This window comes from Pteropus medius, unplaced genomic scaffold (assembly GCF_902729225.1).
Source record: "Pteropus medius unplaced genomic scaffold, Ma_sr-lr_union100, whole genome shotgun sequence".
Classification (NCBI taxonomy): Eukaryota; Metazoa; Chordata; class Mammalia; order Chiroptera; family Pteropodidae; genus Pteropus; species Pteropus medius.
Genome location: NW_024344437.1, coordinates 8234619 through 8255960, shown reverse-complemented (window position 1 = coordinate 8255960; position 21342 = coordinate 8234619). Strand labels below are relative to the sequence as shown.

Here is a 21342-nt window from a genome sequence, read left to right as displayed (position 1 = left end):
CCAATATTAGCAATGAATTTTCCAATTTGATTTTCCAATGAAAATACTTTGAATTTTACTCTCAGTTGCTAGCTGCTTTCTGGAGCTGCATACTAATTTTAGTTGAGTTGATACATATTACAAAAAAAATACTAGGTCCTAGTTATTTTTAGTTGGAAAATGTAATAACTTAAAAATAGACAATATTTAGAATTCTTTTTGTTTTAAACCTAACATCACATCTCGCTTTCATGTAATTCTTGTTTTAGATGCTACCTTTTTAACTTTGTAGAAAATATTTGCTGAATGTTATTGATGGTACTTATTTTGTCACTTTGTGTCTTTCTGCTTAGGTTTATTGCACTCTTCTGTCAAAAAAAACTGTTTACAGAATGATTCTGAAGAACCAACTTTGTCTTCCACCAGCTCTTTGGGGACAATTCCGAGAAAATGTTCCAATAGTGAAAGCAATTCTTGCAATAATAAAATAATATCTCAGGACCTTGAGTACAAAGAAGCAAAAATTTATAAAGAAAAACTGCAGTCATTTATAACCACAGGTACTGACTGTCTGTCACGCGTACAGGAAAAGCATTGTGAAGATGGCCCCAAAAGCCTAAAAGTTTCAGACATAAAAGAAACCTTCTTACCTACAGTGTGTCACCCTGCAGTGCCACAGTCAGAAGTGCAGTGCAGTGGTATTCACTTTCAGTCCCAGGAAAGCTTTTTACGTGACCATGATGATACCAGCATTTTAACTCCTAGCTCCAGGGATCCTCCATCAAACCCAGCTGTGATTTCTAAAGAAAAAGAATCATATGAAATGTCAGAGAAACTACAATATAAGAATTGTGAAGCTGGTTTTGATTTAACCAAAAATATTCTCGTGGAAAAGAATCAAGAAATATGTGTTTTAAACGAAAATTCTAAAAAAGCTGAGCTGTTGTCACCTGAAAAAACCACAACAATAGCATCACCTTCTGTGACGGTACAGTTCAACCAAAACACAAATCTCACATTAATTCAAAAAGAACAAGAAGAGACTACTTCAGTTTCAAAAATAACTGCCAATTCAAACTCTAAAAAACTTTTTCAAGACAGTGAGAATGATTTTGTCTTTGAAATAACTACTGAAAAGAATATGCCCGTTTTAGAAAATTTTAAGGAACTTAACGAGGCCGACCTCGGTTGTGTAAGAGGACCTGTTCTCAAGTCTGCCCTGGTGGTAGATCACAAACAGGCATCCAAAGGGTCTGTTATTAAAGGTTTTGATTCATCAAATAAAATCCATGATCTTACAGAGAAGGATAGAAATAACGTAACACAGCAACTAAAAATGACTCTCAGTGAAGATTCAAAATCGGACATCTCCTTGGACATAGATGAGAAATCAAGCAGAAATGATGATTGCATGGACAAATGGGCAAGACTCTCAGATCCCATTTCAAATCACAGTTTTGGAAATGGCTTCAGAACAGCTTCTAATAAAGAAATAAGACTCTCTGAGCACAACATTAAGAAAAGTAAAGTACTCTTCAAAGATATTGAAGAAAATTTTTGTACTGACTTAGCTTATGTTGAAGTTGTAAATATCTCATCGTTAGAAAATCAAAAGAAACTAAGCAAACCTCATGCACTTAATTCACAGTCAACTGACATTGGACCTGGGTGTGTGCAGAGTAGAGCGTTTGTTTCTAATAGTGAATACAGTCACACAACTCCTCCAACTTTATCTTTAAAGCGAGATTTTACTTCAGACCATAATTTAACACCTAGCCAAAAGGCAGAGATTACAGAGCTTTCTGCTATATTGGAAGAATCAGGAAGTCAGTTTGAATTTACACAATTCAGAAAATCAAGCCACATGATACAGAATAGTCCATTTGAAATGCCTGAAAGCCAGATGCCTGTCTTGAATGCCGCTTGTGAGGAATGGAAAGACGTTGACCTTCATCTCACAATCAATGCCCTATCCATCGGTCAGGCAGAGAGCAGCAGGGAATTTGAAAGTAAGCAAAAGTTTGCTTGCTCGTTGAAAACCAACTGTAACAAAAGTACTTCCAGGTATTTAACAGATAAAAATGAAGCAATGTTCAGAGGCTTTTATTCTGCTCGTGGCACAAAACTGAATGTTTCTAGTGAAGCACTGCAGAAAGCTAAGAAACTGTTCAGTGACATTGAGAACATTAGTAGAGAAACTGACGCAGAAGTAGATCCAAGGAATTTATTTCCAAATAAATGTGACCATTCCGTTGTTTGGATGTTTGACTTAGAAAATTACAATGATAAAAGTCCTAATGAAAAAAATAATAAATGCCAACTAATACAACAAAATAACACTGAAACAACTACTGGTGTTTTTGTTGAAGAAAATACTGTAGGTCACAAGAAAAACACAGAAAATGAAGATAACAGATGTGCTGATGCCAGTAGAAATATTTGTAACTTAGGAGAATCTGATAGCAGTGATTCAAGTAAAGATGGTACAGTTTATGTTCATGAAGATGAAAACGGCTGGCCACGTGTCGATCAGCACAAGGTACACGTAAAACCACCTAGCCAGTATACAAGGGAGGGGAACACTCAAGTCAAAGACAGCGTGTCAGATTTGACGTGTCTGGAGGCTGTGAAAGCTGAAGAAACACGTCATGTTAATATGTCAGCTAAAGAACAGTTAACTGCTAATACAACGGGGCAAAACATCAAATATTTGGATGTTTTGGATATATCCTTTCAGACTGCAAGTGGGAAAAAGATCAGCGTCTCCAAAGATTCATTAAATAAAGTTGTAAATTTCTTTGATCAAAAATGTGCAGAAGAATTGAATAACTTTTCAGATGCCTTGAATTCTGAATTACTTTCTGGAATAAATGTTAACAATATGGACATTTCAAGTCATGAGGAAACAGATATGGTTAAAGAGAAAACATTGAAAGAAAGTGACCCCGTTTGTGTTAATAATGAATTACCAGCTCTCCTACCAGGACCAAAATGTGAAATCGAAAAGATCAAAGAACCTACCATGTTGGATTTTCATACAGCTAGTGGGAAAAGGGTAAAAATTGCTAAGGAATCTTTGGACAAAGTGGAAAATCTTTTTGATGAAAAACGATATAATAGTGAAGCCACTCATTTTAGCCATCAAGGTACAAAGATGCTAAAGGACATAGAGGAATGTAAAGAAGGGCTTGAAGTAGCACATGAGACGGTTGAAATAACAGCTGCCCCAAAGTGTAAAGAAATGCAGAATTCTCTAGAGGAGAAAAAATTTGTTTCTAACAAGACTACCATGCTGCCCGGGCTCTTAAGTGATAATTTATACAGACAAAATGAGAATCTTAAAACGTCAACTAGTACCTCTCTGAAAATTAAAGTACATGAAACCATAGAAAAAGAAACAGCAAAAAGTTCCACAACTCATTACGTAAATCCGTCCGTTTGTTCAGCCACAGAAAATTCCGTGTTAGCATTTTACACAGGACATGGTAGAAAAATTTCTGTGAGGCAGACTTCACTGCTTGAAGCAAGAAAATGGCTTAGAGAAGGAGAATTGGATGATCATCCAGAAAAAACAAATGCTGCCAAGGTTACATGTTTAAAAGAATATCCTGAGTATTGTGTAGAAAATCCTTCATGTGGAAATCACTCAAACAGTCTTATAACTAAAAATGACAAAAATGCCTCTGATAAACAAGATTCAGCTTATTTAAGTAACAGTAGCATGTCTAACAGCTCTTCCTACCATTCTGACTTTTGCCATTCCGATGAGATATATAATAAATCAGAATCTCTCTCAAAACATAAAATGGGTAATTCTGGTATTGAGCCAGTGGTGACCAATGTCACAGACGGAAAAACCACTGGTTTCTCAGAAGTGAAATCCACTGTGATAGAAGCACACACATACCCACAAACGGTAAATGAAGATATATGTGTTCAGAAATTCGTGATCAACTCTTCTCCCTGCAAAAATAAAGATGCAGCCACAGGAGAGGCAGGGTCCAATTCAAATGATTTTCAGATAGGATCCCCCGCATTCAGTACAGCAGGTGGTCAGGTGGTCCTCGCTTCACGTGGGATGAAAGCGAGAGAGCGATTTACAGACGCTTGCACAAAGGTCATTAAACAAGACTCTGAGTGTGAATCGGGCCCCGGCCAAACACAAACAGAGGCAGGGGATGACTTGGAGGACATTATTTTTCCTAACTCTCCGGACACTGTACCTTCATATAAGGTTTTTGCTGACATTCAAAGCAAACGGAGCCTACAGCACAGCCAAAGGATGTTGGGATCGGGGGAAGTTCCCGAAATGTCACCTCCTTGGCTGGATTCGAAAACTTCTGGTGTCTGTAAATTGAACACAGGGCCACCTGCCAAGTCGGTCTCTTCTATGCAGGCCTGTGGGGTTTTTAGCACGGCGGGTGGGAAGTCGGTACAGGTGTCGGGCGCTGCACTGCAAAAGGCCAGGCAGATATTTTCTAGGCTAGAAGAGAGTGCCGAGCAGCTCGGGGCCAGAATAGCCTTTGAACATGATGAAGATCATTCAGAGAATGCCACAAGAAAAGACGATACCGTGATACGCACCCCCCAGAATGTCCCGTCACTCACTTTCTCTGGCTTTAGCACAGCAAGTGGAAAACAGGTGTCCATTTCTGAAAGTGCCTTCATCAAGGTTAAGGGGATGTTAGCGGACTTTGATTTCAACAGAGCTGAATGTGCTCTGCAGCGTCCACCCTCGCCCCGACAAGATGGGTCACAAATGCCTCCACGCTCCTGGATTGATAAAGGAGCCCGAGAACATTCCACAGACTCTGAAATGGAAAAGGCCTACAGTGAAGAATTTAAATTACCAAATAACAGCCCCACTGAAACCAGACCCTCGGAACGCACACACTCTACCGGCGTCTCGACAAACCCCTCTCAGCTTCAGGAAGACGAGCAGCGGTTGATACTAAGAGGCAAAGCATCGCTGGTTGAGGTTGGTCATCTTTTGGGAAAAGAACAAGTTTTACCCAAAAATATGAAAGTGGAAATTGGGAAAACTGAAACTTGTCCTATTCTCCCCATGAAAAATATAGAAATTTCTTCTTACTCCAAAGACCCAGAAAACTATTTTGAAACAGAAGCAGTAGAGATCGCCAGAGCTTTTATGGAGGACGGTGAGCTGACTGATTCTGAACTGCGGAGTCGTCCCGCACGCGCTCTTGCGTGCCAAAACAGCGGGGAAACCAGTTCATTAAATTCAAGAACGGGAAAAAGAAGAGGAGAGGCACTTTTCTCGGTCGGTAAGTGTCTACTTTTTCCTTTCGGTTTGCCAGCCACTTTTTAAAGGGAAGTCCTCAATAATCCGGGCATGCTAGGTTATAGCAGTTAGGGTATTACAAACTACGTATGTTTTTCCAGACTTTTATGTGTAGTTTGGGGGATTGTGGCTTCACTCTTGAGATATCTGAGTCAGTGTACCAAGAAGTCATATTTTGAGGTTCTCTGTGTAGTTTTAGAGATGATTAATGTAGTTATAATTGAGAAATTACTGTTAAAAGTTTGAATTTCTCTAGAAAAGTAGAAACTCTTCATATAACAGCCTGCTTAATACAATTTACTAACCTTTCATATAGATAGAAGTGACAGATGATAGATAAAATAGATGATAAAGTATAGATAGACAATAGATAGATAAATAGATATAGATAGATGATAGGTGGGTGAGTGGATGGATGGATGATAGAGGTTCAGACTATGGCTCTTATTAACTTAAAAAGTTGGTTTCTGGTTATTGGTTTCTGCTCGCTTCCTCTTTTTCACTAGGAAGTGTTCTAAATCAGCTCTCCTCAGCAAACAGTACTATTGCCTCAATGTCTTTTGGACTCTAGTCTGACTTCTCTTTTAAATGTAAATCTAACAACTCAGTTCAATTACTAGGTTAGCTGGATATGTGATTTCTTTCAGTTAGTACCTCTGAGTAGGAATAATATTAAATAATTGAATCTGTTGATCAGTAACAAAGAAAATGCCAAAATATGGAAGCTAAGGAACAAAGTAAGCGAACAAACAAAACAAAAACATACTCATAGATAACAGAGAACAAACTGATGGGTACCAGATGGGATGGGGGTCGGGAGGCTGGCTGAAAAATTGAAGGTATTAAGAAGCACAACTTGGTAGTTAGAAAATAGGCCCAGGGATGTGAAGTACAGCAGAAGGGATAGGGTCAGTATTATTGTAATAACCCCGTACAGTGCCAGGTAGGTACTAGACTAATGGGGGCATCACTTTGTAAATTATAAAAATGTCTAACAATTGTGCTGTCCACCTGAAAATAGTATAAAATCTTTTAAAACATGAATGTCAGAACTAACACTCCAGCTTTTAAGTGGATGGTCTTAAATAACTAGCTCCTTTTAAAAACTATAGACTCATGAAATAATTGAGTTATCAGAAGTGTTGTCCAGTCCCTTCATAACACAGAGAAAGACACTGAGGCCAGTCAGGGCATTCTTCCACCTGGGGCCTTTTGCCCCTGAATTATGCTGGTGGATATAGATTTGCATAGTCGAGTGTTATCCAGGTCATACTCTGTACCAAGTTTACGTTACGGGCAAAGTGGTAAGTTCATAGTACTCATCTCAAACTATGGCCTCTAGTGCAGGACTCTGAAGGCAAATGCTTAAAGGAACTCATATTCTCTTTATGGAAAATAATGGCTTTCTTTGTAGGAATCCATTCTGTTCATGCATACACTAAAGCAGGTTGGCCTGTTTAGGAAAAAAAACAACTTTTAATCAGTGTTTTCAACAGCGTCACTGTTATATTTCCCTTACTTCCGTTATATATAATACAGAATATACATGTAATAGCTTCATCAGTTTCCAGTTGCATGGCTAGTACAGGTCCTTGTTAAACAATTAGATCACATTGTAATCTAACAGTTGATATAAGCCTTGCATGGACATTTTTACTTATTAAATCCTGCAAATTCATTCCCTTTAATAGAGCATCAAAAAGCAAAGTGCCTGTTGTTACATATTATCAGTATAACATAGAAATGGATAACTAGAATTATGGTTTAATTTTACTCTCAGTCTTTGTAGAATTTTTAAATAAAAAGTTTTACTAATATGTTAACATAATTTGGGTAATTTAAAAAATCTCACTCTAATTCAAGTCTCTATATAATAAATTCTTTTTTGAGTTTAATACAAAAAGAAAAAGTTTATTTGAAGAAATTTCATTTGTCCTTATTGCCAGTAAATCTAGAGTTATAGTCAGAGCTGGCTTATCTTTGGTATCTGGTGACATATGTTTATCCCTAGATCCAATTGAATAGTGGTATTTTAAATGGTCAAAAGTAATAGAAGTTAAATTCATATTGAAAAATGAATTTCTCCCAAATAGAATGGTCGCTATTAAAATTATAATTATTATAATAATGTGTTTTTTGCTTCACATATTACAAGTCAGTACTTTAGTTTTCAAAAATGTACTGTAGGCTTTTGGAAAATAAAATTAATATTATTTGCTTTAAAAAATATGGAAAATTCTTTTTTAGGAGAACCCCCAATCAAAAGAAACTTGTTACATGAATTTGACAGGACAATAGAAAATCAAGAAAAATCCTTAAAGTCTTCAAAAAGCACTCCTGATGGTAAAATTTGCTTTTTATTCATATTTTCCTCCTCTATCAGTACTTTCCATAACATTCTTACAGTTATTTTTCTCAGCTCTTTTGGGTATGTAGATAATTGGACAAGACTTTATCGTGTGGTTTGTTAAACTTATTACATCTTGCCTTGTTTGTTATGTGAGCTTTTCCTTAATAACACCTAGTATCATGCAGAGGACACATGAAATGCTTATAAAATAATGCCTTTTTACACTAAAAATTTCTAAGAATTTAGTAAGAACATAGTATAATAATCGAGTCAAGCCTTTGGCCCTCACCGGTCACTACGTCATGCTTTGCCGAGTCACACGCGGTCTCTGCGCGGGCAGTCCCACAGCATCCGTTGTCCTCACTCGTGGCCCCGTCCTTCTGCCATAGCTGACGTAGCCGATCCCTCTTCTGAGACCACCACACTCGGTCCTCGCTCGCACGGCTACTCCTTCCCATTTGTCCTCTTAGCCTTTCCTCACTCTAAACGTAGGCGCACCCAGAACCCCGTCCTTCGATCTTGTCTCCACCTAGACTTCGGTAACTGCCAAGTTATCTGCTGCCACCAGCCAGCCTGGGAACTCCGACTGACGCGTCCCTTTGCCGATCTGATGCCTCGCGGGCCTTGCTACTGTGCATCCCCAGCTGACATGGCTGGGGTTGAACTCCCAATTCCGCCCCTGCCACCTGCTCTGTCTGCTGTCCTGCCTTTCTCACTGCCGTTTTGCCAGCTGATCACATCAAAACCTTAATGTCATCTTTTACCTGTCTCCTCTTACTTGACACCCAACCTGTCAACAAGTCCTGTAGGTTGTCCCTTCAAAATATAACAAGAATGTGGTCATTTCTTCTCCCCTCTGCCCCTACCACTGTCATGCAAACCACTGGCATAGCTTCTAACTGATCGCCCTGTTTTCGCCTTTTCCCATCCTCCAGGCTATTCTCCAAACAGCAGCCAGGTCATTCTTCAGCAGTCAGGTCATGTCACTTCACTGTGGCTTCCTATAGCACTTAGACTGAAATCCAGAGTTCTTACCATGAAGTACTTGAAAACAAACAAAACCTACGTAACCGTTGTTCACTATATACTTGGTTCTTGGGTTTGGAAAGGAATTTGGCTAGTGAGGGACAAATTAAATCTAAGTATTAAACGCTAGAGACTGAGTCCTGGGAAGCGTGGGCTGAATCCCACGAGGCAGGAGCACTGTGGAGTTTTCTACCTCGTGTCTCATCTAGTGATAGGGACTTAAAAGTTATCTTAAAAGCAGACTGTTTTGAATGCCCAGATAGCTGCATTATTTCTGTTCTTTTCTCTCTCCTGACTTAATGGTCCTCAAACTTTAGTATGCAGAGAATTCTGAGCAGAGTTGAAAACCATATCCATGATAGCTATTCTTTATGAAAAGCATAAATAATCTCTAGGACAGTTTTATCATACAGAGTTATTACTTGATAAACTGTCTTTCGAGCTGTGTAGGATGTGACCGCTCTCATCTTAAAAGCCTGGTGGAACGATGAGGGCCAAAGGCTTGAGCCGATTCCAGAGCCTGCGCGTTAAAGGTGCAGGAAGAACGGGGTCAGGTGTCCGCATGCAGGCCATCCGGTCCTGAAGCGCCAGCTCCGGTGTCATGCCTCAGGGACACGGAGGAACATGTACGTCATTCTGACAGCGCTGCCATTGCACAGAGTGCTGGGACTCTTTCTGGAATTATCTTGGGCCAGTAGATACTCAGTATTCATTTTATCATCCTGTCTTACTTTTTATTTTTTAAATGATTTTTTCAGCATGATCACCGCCCACCATTTTCCAGTGAATGATCCTTTTTTCCTTCTAATTTTTATTAACATTTTTACACACAAGAGTTGAGAGAATAACATAATGAATACTCATATGCAACCACCTAGAATCAACAGTATTACTATTTTGCTGTATCTGTTTTACTTAATTGCATATAATATGTGGGTATATATGGTGGTGTATCTATGTGTGTACATCTATTTTTCTGCTAAAACATTTGAGTGTTAGTTTTAGACATAGTGACAGGTCGTAGTGGTGTAACCACAGAGCCATTATTACCAAAGAAAATTTTCTAATAACTTATACAATCTAATCTACAGTAGTCTTCTTATCTTTATTTTTTCTGCGTTTTATTATTAGTTTCAAGTATACAGTACATTGGGTAGACATTTATAGTTTATGAAACGCTCTTCCTTTTATTTTGCTTTTTAATGGCATTAGCACTTTAAAATGACCAAGCCATTTGGTTTGGAGACTATCCTGGATTTGTTTGTTTCCTTATGGTGTCATTTAACTTTTAGTTCTATTTGCTATTTAGATTAAAAACCTAATTAGGATCAGTTATGCGTTTCGGCAAGAACACCTCACAGAAGCACTGTGTTCCTTCATTTCGGGGTCTCATTACGTCAGACACTTCAGTCACCTCTTCGGGAAGGCTTATTTTCCCTTTTGCAATTAGCACATACCTTACGGGATGATCTTTTGGTACCGCGGGGAGGTCCAGTTTATGAGACAACCTTTCAATCACAACCTCAGTATCCAATGATGGATGATATTACCTGAATCAGTTATTTAATTAGAGATGGAAAAATAGTGATGTTCAAATTCTGTTAGTTCTTATACATTTATTAGCTGGGATCCCTAAGCAAGGAAGAGTTCACCCTTAATGATGGGAATGAGCTATATAGTTCTTCCTAAAAAGGCTTAATTTTTTTTGTTTAATTACCAGTTTTTCAGAGTAAGGAGTAGGTGTTGTAATAATTACTGCTATTGGTAGCAAATGAATTTTTTTCTCTTGAGTAAAATTGATTTCTTAGATTTTTATTTATAATGAATCTATAAAGTTTAAAAGTAAAATACATTATAAATATGTATATTTTTACAAAAAGAAAACTTTTTTTTTTTATTTTAAATTTTCCCAAGTTTGAAAGTGGAAACCTCTTTAAAGTCTTTTCCAGGGGTTTGTTTGCTTTTGTTTTTTAGCATGCCTTTGAGCAATTTCATGCTCTTTATTGTCATGCAAAGATTTCCCGGCTGTCCCTGTAATTCTTGCCCCATTCCCGGAATCACCATTTCTCCCAAGATGCTTTCAGATCGTTTATGCGTCACATTTCTTAGAGTCATCACACTGAACTGGGCAGCAGGATACACCAGCAGTGCAAACCCCAACACAGTGAAAAAGACATACATAACAGATTAGTTTTGACGGCTTGGATCCTAGTAGGTCATGGGTACTCTGCCCTCAGAGTTTCATGGATCTCCCTTTGAGAATTACTGTCTTACAGTATATACATAATAGATTCAAATTTACGCTGTATGTTCTCACTACCCTTTCTTACTCAAACGGTGTCAGTACAGAACCATATTGTACCTTCGTTGTTTTAAAATGTATCCAGACATCCTACTGAGCATGCAAAGATTGTCCTCATTCTTTTTATGGTTGCATAAGACTCGATCATGTGGCTCTATCACTGCATTCTGTTTTTTTCAACCAATCCCCTATTAACAGACTAGTTGAAGGTATAAGTTACATACTGAGAACAAATAATATCAAAAATTTAGCTCATAAACCTTTATAAGACTAAGTCTTAAATTTGATATTTGCGTTGGCAGTGAGCTAACACTTTGGAGTTATTAACATCGGCTGACTAAATTTATACTGATTTATGTTTGCCTTGTGAGTTATGTGGTATATAGTCTATCAAATTATGAATTAAATATTTCTTCTGATAGTTACCTACTGAGCATTCATTGCATGCATTGAAAATTTTAAGGTCTATAACCGTCTTAATTTTTTGTGTAAATTTTTACAATAATGTATGATAAGCAGACATAAGAAATAAAATCTCCCATTAGACTTTCATTAATACATAATGTAAAATATTTTTCTAGGCACAATAAATGATAGAAGATTGTTTATGCATCACGTTTCTTTAGAGCCAATTACCTGTGCACCCTTTTGGTAAGACATGTTTAAATTTTTTAAATTCTACTAATATAGTGTAGGACAAGTATGGGTTTTTTTAAATAAATATTTCTAAAAATAATGGCATTAATATGCAATAAGGGGTTAACACATCCCTTTTTTGAAAGCCTGTGTCAAGATTAAATAATTCTATACTTTGGTAGTACTTCATTGTGCTGTTGATATTATTATCTCACTTTTTAGAGTCATAACTAACAACTCTGTAAAGTGGACAACAAGATTTTATTCCAGTTTTTGGATGAGGTACTGAGGTTGAGGGGCATTAAGAAATTACTCAGAAACAATTAAGAAAAAGATGGCATATATGGAAAAGATGGTTTTATCTCTCCTCCCTCTCAAAGCTCTACTAAAATTACTAAGAGAATTTTTTAATGTATAAATCCACAAGGACAAAGGTCAGAAGAAACAACAAAACTTTGGAAGCCAAAAGTGTGAAAGACATAAAAAGCCAAGACCTGACATGAGAGCAGAGACACTGCTCTGCTTCTGCTGGAGAGCCTGAGAGAGGCACGCTGGCAGCAAGTGCTTCTGGCCTCAGGGTAGAAAACAGGAAGATTAGCTGAAATCTGTTTAAGAAACATCCATATCCCCTCCCCCACTGCAGACTGACAGTTCTCTCTTACAGAAGCTTATTCTCAGAAGGTGAACTGGAGGGATTCTGAATTGGGGGTGGGACGGGGGAGGGGACTGAAAACAGGGTTACTGTTGAGCAGTGAGACCCCTTAGCCTCCTTTCCACCGTTGGCTTCCAAACACTGGGGGCCAGACCTCTAGGCAGAAGACTGGAAGATTTTTTTCTGAGGAATATAACCATCCCTGTACAAAAAAAAATAAAAATACTTTCATTTGGGGTCCTCAAATCCAACAGCACAGCCAAACGACCAGACAACAAGGCCAACAGCTGACCAGCCCACCAGCTCCCAGCCAGCTGTTCAGTGCTCACCCTTAACTAAGGACAGTCAAGAGTCACTCACCATTGGAAGGACGCCTCTGTGAAAGAGTGTCGGGAGTACAAAAACCAAAGCAAAAAAGAGAGAGAAAGGAACTTAAAAGGACTAGACCTTGCAAGGAGAAGAAAACTTCAGAAAAACCTTAAATGTTCTCAGGAAAGAGAACATATTGCATTCTTACGAACAAGTTGCTATACAAAAGAGCTCTTAGAAATTAGAGCTACCATGGCCCAAATGGCGCAGCACAAGCAATAGAAGGTCAAAGCTGGGAACGCTCCCTGACTATGGAACAGAAGGAAAGAGATGGAAAAGGACTGAAGAGAACTAGAAAAGTCCTGTGGGTCTGACGTCTGAAAATCTGGAGTTTGAGAAAGAAGGAACAGGAGAACTGAGAAATTTTCAAAGAAAGAATATTAGGTATTTTATCAGTTTTGAAAGACACATTTTCTCGATTAAAAGGCCCTGAGTGAGTGAATAGAAATGACCTCCGTAAGGAGCAGCCTTGTGAAATTTTACACTGGGAGCAAAGAGGAACCTTAAATTTTCCACAAGGCAAAGAAAATTAGGTTTTAAAGAAAGTTTCAAGAGTCCTAATGGTATAAACCGTCTCGTGATGAACATTGGAAGCCTGAGGTTGCAGGTTCTGTGATGGGCCTCGCAGAGTCACGCCTTGACATTCCTAGGGAAGTGATTTCCAACCCAGAATCCTGTCCTTGACCGAAATACCAAGTAAGTGTGAAGGTAGACATTTTTCAGATGCCAGTTACCAAAAGGTTTGTCTCTGTAGCACTTACTCCCATGTCATGTATTTATTTGTGTTCCTCTGTGAGAAGTAAACTCTACGATTTTGTTTTGTTCATTGCTGTGTCCCCCAGCCAAAGCAGCTCCTGGCACATGGCAGGAACTCATTGCGTATTTGATAAGTAAATGAATGGGTAACTAAATAAGTTCCAGGGATTCAGAGCTGGATAAAAAGTATGAGGTTTTCAACAAGACATCAAATATTAGGAAGAACAACTATGTTACAGAAGGTGATAAATTTTGTTTTGAACGTGCTGAGTTTGGGATGGGTAGGGGATGGGATATCAGGTGTTCTGTGCAGTCCCAAGTGTGGGAACAGCACCTGGGGAAAGTCGGGCATGAAGACACAGGTGAATATTTTTATCGTTGAGTGCTGATGATTTAAGCCATGGAAATGACTCACCTGACCCAGGAAAGTGTCTAGGAAAGAAATCTAACTTTGGAGACAGAAATATTTTTAAGTATCAGAAAAAAGACAATCCAGCCAAAAAAAGGCAGGAAGGAAGGGAATAGTGGGACATTCATGGTATCAATATTAGTGGTGAGAATTTAAGAAGAGAAAAGTCAGCTGTCACAGTTGTCAGGTCCAAATGAAACGAATAATACATAAACAATTTTTTGCATCTGGGAGGTAATTAGCAACCTCATTGAGAACAATTTCTATGGTAATTGGGAGAAGAGAGTTCAGTGAGTGGATGTGGAGGGAGCGGAAATGGCTCCCTCAGATGACCCATTCAGGAGGGGGCCCTGCAGGGTAAGGAACATAGAGTATCAGCTTGAGGGCGAGATAAGGCAGAGGGCAGGGTTTCAAGGGTGGGCAAGGCTTTCTGGCTAAAGTAAAAAGAGTGCTAAAAAAAGAAAAAAACGGTTTAGAAGGTAATTGGAAAGGAAGGAGGTAGAGTATGATAGAATGGGGCTCCCCAGAAGACTGAGCTGTTAGCAGGAGTCGGGGTGCAGGCGAAGCTGTTAGACTGCTGTCTCTGGAGGAAGCGGGTAGGTGAGGAGACAGACAAGGATCTGGCTGTCACAGCCTCTTCTGTTAAGGGGAGTAGGTGAAGTCAGAGCTGGGGACTGGTGTGTCAGAAGTCTCGATAGACTTGAAACCTGTGTCATTGTTTAGGAAGGCAGCCATGACGAAATGCGAAACAGTAACCTGAGCAGCATCACCATGTAGCAATCGAGGGTCTCCCCAAAACATGCAGAGTCCATATCACCTATGTGAGCGTACATTTACTGGTAAATAATCAAATGTTTTCTCCCTATTTCAGCACAAGTAAGGAACGGCGAGAGACTCACACTCCACACTTTACAGCTCCTGGTCAAGAATTTCTATCTAAATCTCATTTTTATGAACACCTGACTGTGGAGAAATCTTCAAGCAATGTATCAGTTTCGAGGCAGGCATTTTGTAAGGTCCCTGCCACAAGAAATGAAAAAAGACACTCGATTACTACAGGCAAACAGATGAAAGTCTTTGTCCCGCCTTTTAAGACGAAATCACATGTTCACGAAGATGAACAGTGTGTTAGCAGCTGTACTACTTTGGAGGAATGCAAACAAAAACAAAAACACGTAGGCAAACACAACTCTGGTGTTAGTGAAAATAATATTGATGACAGTGAAATCTGTCAGCCTAACAAAGATAACGCCAGTCAAGCAGCAACCATAATGTCCACAAAGTGTGAAGAACCACCTTTAGGTATTGTGTGGAAATTTGTGTTGAAATATTTTTGCCTGTCAGTTAGATATTTTGCATATTAAATAATGCCTTGGGATTTTACTCTTTTGTGATTAATAGTTTTAAAACCTTTAATGTTTTAGATTTTTCTAAGTCCAAAGATTAGGTTTAAATTATTCTGATGTTTTCTTTAAAAAAGTAACTATTTGTGGACTCTGCCTTAAGAAAAGCTAGGACTGCTCTCATATATTTTTTATCAGGCTACTAATTTTCTTTTAAATTTGAAATAAAAATAATAGATCTATTTCTGTTCTTTACAAATTGAAACTTTTTTCATCCTTGAAGATTTAAAATTAAAGCAAATGATATATATGATTTTATAAAATGAGGGTTGTGCTTTTTAAATTTTTATAGTTAATGTTATTTTTCACTAATTGTTTATTCCTTAATAGATTTAATTCCAAGTCTTCAGAATGCCAGAGACATGCAGGATATGCGGATTAAAAAGAAGCACGGGCAGCGCGTCTGTCCCCAGCCAGGCAGTCTGTCCCTCGCCAGGGCGTCCGGCATGCCCCGAGTCCCCTTGCGAGCAGCAGTGGGAGGCCGCCCACCCTCGGCATGTCCTCCTGAACAGGTAGCTTTGTCTGTGGCGCTGGTAGCTTCCATCGCAGAGTGTAAATTTATTTATTAACTATATCTCCAAACTGTTCTGTTTAAAGAGACAAATTTAAGAGGGAGGGACGGGTGAAGGGAATCGTGTCCCAGTCGCCCCAGGGTGGCAGTGCCTCTGCTGCGGGTCCTGCCCGCAGCCTGGGCCTCAGATTCACCGTTTTGTCCCCCGCAAGCCATGCTCATTCTTTTGCTGCGAGCGCTCCCGCGGCTGGTACAGGAGAGTCAGAGCGACTTATTCGTGGCCCTGCACCCGCTGAAAGCCATTTGCGTTTTTCAAAGAGGATTCTGATTAAGCCAGTACTGTCCAACTGGCATCTCAGGCCGTGGGGAGGAGAGAATGGCGTTGGTAGTGTTAATGGGTGACCTTTTCTGAGAGTTCCCTGCATGCTGGGCACTATTCTGGCTCTGCAGCTGCGTGTTACCCGTGCGGTCTCCCCAGCACCCCAGGAGAAAGGCGCGTTGTGCAGAGGAGGGGCGGAAGCACAGAGGTGACATCCTGCCCGAGGTCACTCACTCGCAGGAGAAGAGCAGTCCAGAGCAAGGAGTCTGACTCGACTCGGGTCTGAAGGAAGGAAAGGACTCGGGGTCAGGCACGCTGGGGTGCAGTGAGCACCTCGAAAGTAGGCCAGGCCTGTGTGGAAATGTGGCCCCTGGAGACCAGACTCCCAAACATTTTCCCTCCTCACTGTTCTTTTAAGTTTCTGAGCTGACAAGGTCATGACCAGGACATTACCTCGTATCCCCGTGTGTCGGGACTGCAGGAGGCACGCACGAGGACGGGGCAGGGCACGAGGGCCCTTTAGCTCACGTTAAGATGCTGAGCTTCTGGGAGATAAACTAAACATTTTTATAGCGAAAACTTTAGTATTTAAATGAAAAATTGGGGGTAGATTCAGTTTTGGTTTATTATAATTGTTTTTCTATGATGCATGTTCTTTTTGTTTTTCCTTCACTACCAAATTTTTCTGTTTATTTCGTGCAGCTGTACATGTATGGCGTCTCTAAACACTGCGTAAAAATTAACAGCAAAAACGCAGAATCTTTTCAGTTTCACGTTCAAGATTATTTTGGTAAGGAAAGTTTGCGGGCTGGAAAGGGAATCCAGTTGGCTGACGGTGGCTGGCTTGTACCCTCCGATGATGGAAAGGCTGGAAAGGAAGAATTTTATAGGTACTCTATGCAAAAAGAGTTTGTGTTTCCATATATTCCATCATCTCTCTCTTCCTCACAAGTCCCTCTTTTTTCTCTTTCCTTATCACTCTTGAACTTAAAAAGTTGGCTGGGGATCAAATTTTTATACGTTGAATTATTTTAAGTTCATTATGCTTCAGTTGACATTCTTTTGTAATTTTTTAAATAGTTATGTGTCATTTAGGATTTAATGAATTGGTCTTTCTTAAATTGGGACATGTTTCTTATGCATTTACAAAAGAAAGACTGATAAGAACAGTTAAATTTGAGTCAGCCTGATTATAGGCCCACGTATACACTTACATTATAGTCTCTTCCATTGTGTATGTCAGTAAATATGAAATACAGATACTAAAAGTTAAGTGTAAATACTTAATATCAATAAAATATTCATTATCAGCATATCGAATAATTAGTAAACTCCAGTGCCTTGAAACATCAGCAATTTAAAGCCTGTTACCTCTTAAGATCTGACATTTCACGTAAACATAATTGAAAAGTCTTGCTGACATTATCTCATGCCAGGGGCACGAGACGGGAAACCTGTCTGTCACGTTCGTATGTTTTAATACCTCTGTACATCTTTCCAAAATACATAGTTTTGGGGAATTGGCAAGACATTTTTAATTTTTCTTATGTATTTTGTTATGTTTTTGGAATATTTTGAAACAGGAGTGTCATTTACATCTTATGCTTGGCTCACATCACACATATCTGCTATCAGTCTAGTTGGCAGAGTCTGGTAAACCTCCGTAGTGTTTTCTTGTGTGCGGTGAACTGCATCGTGTGAAGGTTAAGAGTGATTACCCTGCAATCACGTGGGCGGGGTTCACAGCATTTGACTGGATGCTCAAGTTGTTTCCGGATCAGTCAGCAAATATGTATTGAGCACCTACTATGTGCCAGGATTCTTCTGGGTACTAAAGATAACAAAACAAAGTCTCATCCCTAAAATGTCATACATTCTAGTGGAGGGTTGTGGAGAGGGGAAAGGAAATTTTAAGAAGAAATAAGTTGTATTCGAAGGTGACAAACAGTATGAAGATAAAGCTGGGAAGGAGGTGGGGCAGCCGGACTGGGAGAAGTGCAGTGTGTGTTTTTTAATAGAGTAAGTAGTCCAGGCTTCCCTGAGCCTGTGACATGTGATCAGTGACCTGGAGGAGGTCAAGAGAGCAAGAGCATAGGACCGTCTGGGGACAACACGCCAGGCTCTCGGGGGAGCGTCCTTATCTGGGGAGCAAGAGTGCTGGGTGAGGCAGAGGTGGGGCCTCACGGGCCTCTGGGAGGACTCTGCTTTTATTCTGCGTGGTCAGTTTTCCTCAGAGTAAACCATTAGGCTGTAAAGCAGAGGGTGACATGGTTTGACTGACTTGGAAGCGCGACCCTGGCGACTTGTTGAGATCCGACTGTGGAGAGGGCAGGGGTGGGCGCCGAGAGCACCGAGGACACTCACAGAAACCCAGATGCCACAAAGTTGCTGGGCCGAGGAGGTGCCATCGAGTTGGTGAAGAGCACCTGGGTTCAGGGTGTATTCTAGAGGTGGCACCGGTTGCTCAAGGAGCGAGTGTGGCATGTGGGGGACAGGAGAGTAAGGATGGCTCCAAAGACTGGTGTCAGCAGCTCGAGGGCAGTTTCTGTGCACTGAGAATTCAGGAGACCAGGACAGAAGGGCAATTGAGAGTTGCATTGGGGACATTAGAGGTTTGAGAGATGAGCAGACACACAAGAGGAGATGCTGAGTTGGCAGCTGGACTTGCAAGTCTGGCGGCGTCTATGGGCAAAGTATGAGCCAGAGAAGTCAACCTGACAGTTGTCAGCATGTAGATGGAATAAAAAGCCATGAAACAGAGACTGAGAAAGAGCAGCCCAGAAGTTAAAAATGCACACCCCAGAGCGCAGCGTGTCCACATCCAGGGGAGGTGCAGCTGCAGGAGCAGAATGACTGGCTTTGCCCGTGCTGCCAGCAGGAACAGCAAGACGAGGGCCGAGAGCTGAGCAAGCAGAAGGCGTCACTAACCTCAGTAAAAATAACTCAGTGGAGAACGCAGTCCAAGGGGCGTGAGAAGAGGCGCCAGAGAGAACACGCGGTCACTCGGGCCCTGCTGGAGAGACACAAGCAGGGAAAGGCCACTGCATGAAGAAGGAAGTAGGCTGGACGGTGCTAGTTACGTTGTGCTTGTTTGTTTTAAGGTAGAAAAACTACTTTTTATGCTGATGGAATAAAATAGGCAATGCAGGACGGGGACGAGATGTCACCAAGGTCTGTGTCCCTGAATAGCCGAGAAGGGGTGGGGCATGTGTACAGGTGGCAGGAGAAGGCCAGGGGCGGGGGGCCGTCCCGCCAGTAGCACTCCTGACTGCAGGCTGGAGCAACTCTGACTGCGGCTCTGTCCTTGGTCCTGAGAGCAATAGTGGGGAAGGAGCAGGGCTTTGAGATTTGAGCAGAGGGGGAGCACCGAGACTAGAGAGAGAAGTCCTCAGGGGATTTCTAAAATCAAACTGTTGAACAAGAAAAATCATCTCAAATATAATTATTTTAAATTAAAGGTTTCATTTTCCAGTTGAAGTAATTGTATTGACTAATACGTTAAGTGAATTTTTATATTTTGATACATGTCAAATCACTTTCTGAAATTATCTCTAAAACTTATTGAATGTTCTTGTATAGTAGTTTTTTGTAAAGAGTAGTCATGGCTATTGAATTCAATATGATCTTCTGTGGTTTTTATTATGTCATTCTATCCTCCTCTGCTCAGGGCACTGTGTGACACCCCAGGCGTGGACCCCAAGCTCATCTCTAGAGTTTGGGTCTACAATCACTATAGATGGATCATATGGAAACTGGCAGCCATGGAATTTGCCTTTCCCAAGGAATTTGCCAGCAGATGCCTAAATCCAGAGACAGTGCTGCTTCAGCTGAAACACAGGCAAGTTGAAAGTGCAACATGGTGGGACCGTCCCTGTGGCACGGTTCCAACGTCAGCACAGCCTGTGGCTTCAGTGCCCTCAAGGTGCATGCGCCGGCCGTCGGTGACAGCTGCCGTCCCACTCAGTAGAGATCACATGCTAACACACCTCTCGCTTCCTCTACCCCCGTCTAACCTCTTGCCACATGAGAAGAATATGAATTACTAAGCGAATCCACTTTCTGGGGGTTTTACTATTCAGTTCATACTTCAACAGTATAAAACTTAATGTATTGCTAGCTACCAAATTTTAAATTCTCTTCTGTCTCAGTATTTCTTCAGTAAAAGTATTAAATTTTTTTTTCAATTAGTCAGCAACTTTTTTTTACTATTAAGTTATACACACGCATTTTTCTTTTTCTTTTTAGGTATGATATAGAAATTGACAGAAGCAGAAGATCGGCTATAAAAAAGATAATGGAAAGGGATGACACGGCTGCAAAAACACTTGTTCTCTGTGTTTCTGAAGTAATTCTGTCAAGTACACATCTATCCGAAACTCATAGCGGTAAAACCAGCGGCGCGGAAGCCAGCAAAGCGGCCGTCGTGGAACTGACAGATGGCTGGTACGCCATCAGGGCCCAGCTCGACCCTCCCCTGTCTGCGCTCCTGCAGACGGGCAGGCTGGGCGTCGGCCAGAAGGTCGTCACTCACGGAGCTGAACTGCTGGGCCCTCCCGAGGCCTGTTCCCCTCTGGAAGCCTCAGAAACTCTCATGTTGAAGGTGAGGTCCCTGAATGCCCGCGCTCAGGAAAACGCCAGTCGCCAGCTCAGCTGAGTTCCCGAGAGGTTTTATCTTCGGCATCTAAGTTTACTGATGCCTGTTACAGAGGCTCAATCTCTTGAGAATGTACTGACCATCCAGCGTATGTGGCAAGGTCTTCAGATGCATTTCTCAGAACTCATCCAGTTGTTAAGTGGCGCGTGACTGGAAGGCTGTGTCCCTCCAGAAAGACAGTCACTACTGCAGCCCTGCCCACCTTGTCCGTGCTCCCCAGAGGCAGCCACTTCAAGTGCCTGCGGCTATTCCTTTCGCTTACACTGCTACGTCCCCTTTTCTCCTCTGGTTCAGACGGTGACTGCGTATCCTGCTAGGGGGCCGAGCGAGGCCAGTGCTCAGTGTTTACGTTGTAACCACTACGAAAAATGTTTTTGTAGCTCAGCCTTTAATATACTGTGATTACATTTCCTTTCTCTACAACTTATTGCTTTCCCTGGAGTTATTAACTGTATTGCTTTTTTGGTTTTTCTTAATTTTCTGTGTGCTTACCACCAACTCATGCCCACACGGGAGCTGTGTAAACTCATCACAGTTTGTGGAAATAGCTTTACCGGTTCCACTTCTTTTCCTCGAATCACCTTTGGACCTGTCCACATTCCTGCTTCATTCTGAAGCGGCTATTTTCTACGTGTGCTACAGTGTTATTCTGGAAATTATTTTCACCGCTTTCT

The 21342-nt window shown here is 40.8% G+C and overlaps 1 protein-coding gene across 4 annotated transcripts in view; it reads left to right on the top strand.

The window, feature by feature from the left end:
* Positions 1–21342, top strand: part of BRCA2 (BRCA2 DNA repair associated) — a 52382-nt gene that overhangs the window by 12216 nt on the left and 18824 nt on the right. For all 4 annotated transcript variants that reach the window (XM_039873075.1, XM_039873077.1, XM_039873078.1 and 1 more), the window contains 8 exons: positions 333–5264; positions 7529–7624; positions 11541–11610; positions 14653–15083; positions 15515–15696; positions 16717–16904; positions 19682–19852; positions 20260–20614. In XM_039873075.1, coding sequence (XP_039729009.1) covers positions 333–5264; positions 7529–7624; positions 11541–11610; positions 14653–15083; positions 15515–15696; positions 16717–16904; positions 19682–19852; positions 20260–20614 — 6425 coding nt within the window. The remainder of the gene's footprint in view (positions 1–332; positions 5265–7528; positions 7625–11540; positions 11611–14652; positions 15084–15514; positions 15697–16716; positions 16905–19681; positions 19853–20259; positions 20615–21342) is intronic.